The sequence below is a fragment of the Plectropomus leopardus genome, chromosome 1 (genome assembly GCF_008729295.1).
Source record: "Plectropomus leopardus isolate mb chromosome 1, YSFRI_Pleo_2.0, whole genome shotgun sequence".
Classification (NCBI taxonomy): Eukaryota; Metazoa; Chordata; class Actinopteri; order Perciformes; family Serranidae; genus Plectropomus; species Plectropomus leopardus.
In genome coordinates this window covers 35,675,855-35,681,854 of record NC_056463.1, presented here as the reverse complement: position 1 = coordinate 35,681,854, position 6,000 = coordinate 35,675,855, and the positions used below count along the sequence as shown (strand labels likewise).

General features: G+C 40.4%; 1 protein-coding gene across 1 annotated transcript in view; it reads right to left on the bottom strand.

Moving 5' to 3' along the window:
• Positions 1-290: 290 nt before the first annotated feature.
• mmp15b (matrix metallopeptidase 15b) overlaps positions 291-6,000 on the bottom strand; it is a 41,764-nt gene continuing 36,054 nt past the window's right edge. Inside the window, exons 9-10 of the mRNA XM_042484410.1 lie at positions 3,666-3,784; positions 291-3,254 (exon numbers count right to left, since the gene is read on the bottom strand). Of these exons, the coding sequence (XP_042340344.1) occupies positions 2,740-3,254; positions 3,666-3,784 (634 nt within the window). The 3' untranslated portion in view covers positions 291-2,739. The remainder of the gene's footprint in view (positions 3,255-3,665; positions 3,785-6,000) is intronic.

Sequence of the window (6,000 nt, the reverse complement as noted above, 5' to 3'; positions counted from 1 at the left end):
GCTTCTTTTGAGAAAAACAAATCTAAAAAACAAGCTGTAGCCCCTTTGCCTACCGTAGCGTAGAACTGCCAGGCCAGAAAAAACCCCACAAAAAACAAAACCTGACCAGTATCAGGTCATAACATGAAAAGTTTCTTGTTACAACAAAATATTTTTCACATTTTCACAAGAAATTTTCACGTTATAGCAAGATTTTTTTTAATGTTATAACAAGAAATGTTTCTTGTTATGAATAAATATCTTTAAAAAAAATCTTGTTTTAACAAGATATTTTTCATATTCTGCGAAAATAAATGAAAATCAAAGGCTATAAAAATTAACAGTAAAAATAGCAGCCAAAGTTCAACATCTTTTAAAACTGACAGAGTTCAGATGGACATTTTTCTGTACCCTTTTTCCCCATCTCTGTTCTTGCAAGATGAAAAGGGCCCAGGGAGTGTTTTGGTTTTCAGGAGTTCAAGGTTTAGTTTAGGGGTTGCAAGGGGTTAACAGCAATATTGTTTTACTTCTTTTGAGATAAAAAAAAGAAATTTTTTTCAGGATAACATACCGTAGACTCTTAACTACTATTTAACAATGTTTTAACAATGTGGGGACTATTTTACAGCAACTGTTTTTGCAAACTCTGTTTGGGTTTTTTTGGTTTTTTTTAGATTTTTCAGTGCGTTTCAATGGCAGCCATTGGCGTTCATTAATTTTCTTCCAATATAAATATCAGAAAGCAAACTCTAAAAAACTTGCTTGAGGTGCCTCATTCATCCAAGTGAATTATTTTTGCATTTTTATAGTCTCTTACTTTTATATTCTACAAAGATTAATAGAAATCATTGACTGCCTGGAAAAATACAACACATACTGAATACAACATTTTTTTTAAACTGATACAGTAAGTAGTTCATATTGACATTTTCTGTACCTTTTTTTCCCATCTCTGTTCTTGTGAGATGAAAAGGGAGCGGGGAGTGTTTTGGTTCTGGGAGTTCAAGGTTTAGTTTCGGGGTCGCGGAGGTTAACAGCATTCGCACACACCTGCTGTTTTTTAATGAAGAGGATTAGTCTTTGTTCACATGAGCTTGCCTGGCCTGAGCCCACCCCGATGCTTCCAGCTTTGTTTTATATATTTACAGCAGATAGACCGCAGGTCATCTGTAAAGTCTCTCAAATTGTCCTTTTAGAAAAACACTAACAGTAAAAAGTCCATTACAAATTGCACGGTACATTAGCTGCACCCGGCCACTGCTGTGTTACACTTATAGTGCTCCATCCTGTTCTGGAGTTAAAGGCTGCGGCTTTGCTTTGTTTCTCCCTTGTTTTATGTCACGCACACACACACACACATACACACAAACAGACGCAATGAATGCTCCCTCTCTTGTGTTATTTCACAGTGAGCTGACTCTTTAAATTAACCATTAGTCCGTCTCTTCTCTTGCACAAAGAAAAGGTCTTATTGTTGACTGAGAGGAAGCTCACAGAATTAGCCACATAAATGAAAGTTAAGGGAAGAGATCCCCTGTAAAGTCTGAACCCTTTCAGCCAAGGAGGTCTTTAAAGGGTTTCCAAATAAGGAAAAGAAAGACGGTGGACCCATTGTCTGACTGTGTGAGCACAAGATAAAGAAGGAAAACAAGTCAGTCCTTATTTTTAAAGCCACAGTTTCTATGTGATAATATAACATTGATCTTTTTCTTAAAAACTGGAGGCATGGGGAAACAGCTTCCCTGGCTAAAGTGTCCTTTTTTCCCCCTTTCTTTGCAATTTACAGGACATTTAGTGTTGCTGATTGTCTTTTTTCCCTGTTTTTTTTTTTTTTTTTCTAAACCAATTTGCTCTCGTCTCAAGGGTTAAAATGCTTGTGAAATAAGTCTGAATGCAACACAGGAAAACTGAAGGCGATCCAAGTTTCAAAGGGTTAAAAATAAGATCTAAATTGTAGTAAAAATGCACGTATTCTTTAAAACCAAAGTGGTGTTTGTATGACAACGACTGCGAAACAGCCGAAGCCTCATCACTGTCAGAGGGAGTCAAAGGGAGGGTAATATTTGGGCTCAAGGCAGGCCTCAAAATACCTCTTAATGTCAACTACAGTGACAAGTCTGTTGTGACTAAAAGCCTGTTTCTCTCTAAGTCACCTCCCACCACATGACACTCTGTACTGCAGAGCAAAGGAAGAAGAAGAAAAAGGAGATAAGGAGGGAGGATCACTACCGAGCCCTGCTAGAAGCACAGTGGTCCGTCTATAAATCACTCTGTCTTTTCAGACCCTTTGCATTTCTTTCTTTTGTTGCAAGTGTGATAGCAAAAGCAGATGTCAAGTTATCGGAGAGCACAAAGCCTCTACTGAGATTAGAGGGCGGAGGAAGGCGGTGCAGGCAGAATAGAAGGGAATTCCTGGTTTAGAAATAATAATAATAATAACAACAAATAATCACACAAAATGAACCAAAACAAAAACATGAAAAAAAAAAACAATGTGCAAACTTCTCTCATATAAATAGACTACAGTCAACGCATTGTAGAGCACCATGGGAGGCAGAGGAGGTTAGGGTGGTGTATGTGTGTGTGTGTGTGTGTGTGTGTGTGTGTCAGTACAGTATTGGATCTTCTACCACAAGAGCTGCAGGAGCCACTGAGCACAGAGACGTGAGACAGATGGAGGAGGGATGGATTAGAGGACGGGTGGTGGTGTCTAAGATTTCAATTGAAGTTCAAAGTTCAGTGTCCCCCTAATGTAGAGGGTCAGACCCAGTCCTGCAGCGAGCGTTTGCAGTGCACCAGCAGTCGCGGCGCCCCTTTGCTCTGCAGCGTGTTTATGATGGCATAGATCAGTCCCAGGATGCACAGCACCAGGACCAGTGGGATGGTTACCATCAGGATGTTCATGGTCCGCTCCTCGCTGTCGTCCACCTTCAGCACCACGTCCACCTCGTTGGTGTCTTCCTCGTGGCCCTCGCGGTAGTCTTCGTCTTTGTCATCCGACCCTTTACCTGTATCTTTGTCTGTTCCGCCTCGATCCGTTCCCTCTCGGTCCTTGCCCTTGTCGCCATCCCGTCCGTTCACGTCCGGGTTGAACGGTGGGCGGTTCACATCTGGGTATTTGCGTCCTGAGTCCGTGTCTGTGTCTCTGTCTGGGTCCAGGTCCACGCTGCAGCCCATGAAGTCTTTCAGGATGGACTTGGGGTAGCCTGGTTCGCTCTTCATGCGGTGGTTGTCAAATTTCCAGTACTTGGAACCCTTGTAGAAGTAGGTGTAAGCTAGAGAAGGCAAGGAGAGCAGACGACGTCAGCAAACACAACGATCTGAAGACGTACAGTTTAAAGCAACATTTCGACATTTTCTCAAACTCTTATCAAGACTTTGATGAGAAGATTGATGCCACTTTCATTATTTAGCGAGGTATTACTCCTATACTACTCCTATAAAATATCAAATTGATTATTTATTCAAAACATTTTCATGTATAAATGTAAAAATGTTTCCATTCAATAAAAAACACTCTTGGAGACTGGATCCGTCCTCTCTATTTTCACTCTAACCAAATACAGCAAATCAAAAGACTCTTCACATTCAGGCTCAAATACACACACACACACACACACACACACACACACACACACACACACACACACACACACAGAGAAGCCACTATTCTTGTCTCAGCTCACCTCCATCGTCGCTGAGGAAGGCCCCCTTGGGCGAGGAGGGCACTGATGATCCCCAGACGCTGATTGGTTTCGGGTAACCTCGGTCAGCCAAGCGGGACTGCTCGTTGAAGCGCCAGTACCTGCGGCCAGTGACAAAGAAGATGTTTTTTAACTGTCCGAACAACAATACAGCAGACTTGTGAAGAGTAAAATTTCCCCAGAACATTCAAATCTGTCTGCGTGTAAATGCACTATTAAACCTGAATAAAGTCGGCCAGTCAAACTGTGCTTAGTGAGTTTATCAAATTCACAGACCTACAGTGTAATTATTTTCCAATGAGTATTTTCTCAGATATGTTAGCCCTTCATACACTTGAGTTATTTCTGCTCTACAGCAGCTCGTACTGTTCAGAGAACTTTCTAACATTGTTAACAAAGAGCTGAACAAATGCAGCTGCTGCTACACATCTAGTATAGCTTAACCCTTTGTCACCGCAGAAAACTGGCTTGATTTATTTTAAAAACATGAAGAAAACACTTAGCAACAAAAGATACAATGACCCACAAATTTGCAAGATATTAGTAAAAATGTACAAGAAAATCAGTAAAAAAAAAAAAAACAACCAACCAAAAAAAGGGAAAGTAAACATCAAACAAGGCAAACAAGACTTTGAAAAGTGTTTAAAAAACCCTTAATTTTAACATAACATAATACAACTTTAAATATGTAATTATGCTAATTATAATATAGTTGTCCTAAGATTTAAAAAAAAATAAATCTTAAGACATTTTCCACTAGCTTTTATTTTTATTTTTTAAATCTACGATATTTTTGTAATTTGTGAAACATTTCTTACCATGTTGCCCATGATTTTTTCCTCATGTTTTTGAAAGAAATCTAACCAATTTGCTTAGGGTTTAAAGCTTTAAATTAGTGATGTCCCTCAAGGTTTCAAAGGGTTAATACTCACAGGGCAATGCTGTGAGCACAAACTGTTCCTGTGATCTCAGTCATTTCAGTCTTGAAATCAAAAGTCTGAGCAGTGTTTGTCTTTGCATCAAAGAGTCGTGACACTGTGTCTGCTGTCCATGTGAATAAAGCCAGGTTGGTGATTAGAGTGGACTGTTTTGAGGGGAGGGGTGGGACGCTCTGCTGTGATTGCTTGTTAGGTCATTAGCTGAATTTGACCACAGACACAAGCTTTTTTCTGCTATCACTGATGGTTGTTTAATTCATCACAAAACATCATTTTTTATAAACTCTTCATCTGTGGGTTGTAGAGGCAGTCACGGCCTGTGAGAGCAGATCCAGGACCCACAGAGCATGCTGGAGGCTCCATATCCAGGGATGTGAGGACAACAGCGGGGACTCAGACCCCGCAGACCTCCTGCACTCTCTCTGGTTCTTTAACATGTTTTGCGGGGCCCTGTCTCTCCATGCACTCACTCTGACAGCCTCTTCATCCGGTATGCAACGGGGGCCCTGCCTTTACTCTCAGCCGGCAGACTCCCACAGCCCCTTAGTAGCCTCCAGCAAGCCCCACTGACCCGCACTGTGTTCTGCTCCTCTGCCCAAAAACCAGACGGAGTGCGGCGGGGCCCACGCCCACAGCCGAGGGTCTTCTGCAGGTTTTCCTCCAGTGTCCACATACCCCAGGATGTGGAGCTGTGCACTTTGCCATTTTGTTTTCCCGGGAAATAGTGCGCTCCTGATTTCCAAACACTGGTTCACTATGATTGGACAAACAACGCTTCGCACTCAAGTCAATCACATTGGGATCCACCGTCCCAAACCATCCATTCTAGCATCGACCATAATGCTGATCTTTCATACATACATCACTGTAAAATCTGACAAGTTGATTCTACTTAAAAAAAGAAAAACTAGAAAAAAATGTGGGTAAATGTAACTATTAGTCTTAATTTAGGTTTACTTTATATGTAATTGTTAAGTTTAATTAAAATTTAAATTTATTTACTTAATTTTGTGAATACGTTGCAACTTAAAAATAAGATGAGTTAAATCTATATCTCTAAGTTTTAGTAACTTCAGTAAACCAAGTTTACTGTGCTATATATCTGGATTCTGGATTTTTTTGACTTGCTGTAAGTGGGAGCAGCTTTTGTGGGGTCTTGGTCAAGCAAAAGTGTTGGACTGACAAACTAACACACCCCTCCATAAAGCAAAACTGCTAGTATTGCTACAAAATAAATAAATAAAATAAATATGACGACTGCCATCCATGTATTTGGGCATATGCAAATCATTCTGAATTTTGTGATCGAGCTTAATGTGTAAAAGTCTGCCATAGAACTGGTCAAACTAGTGATATACCAGTACATAATATACTTATTA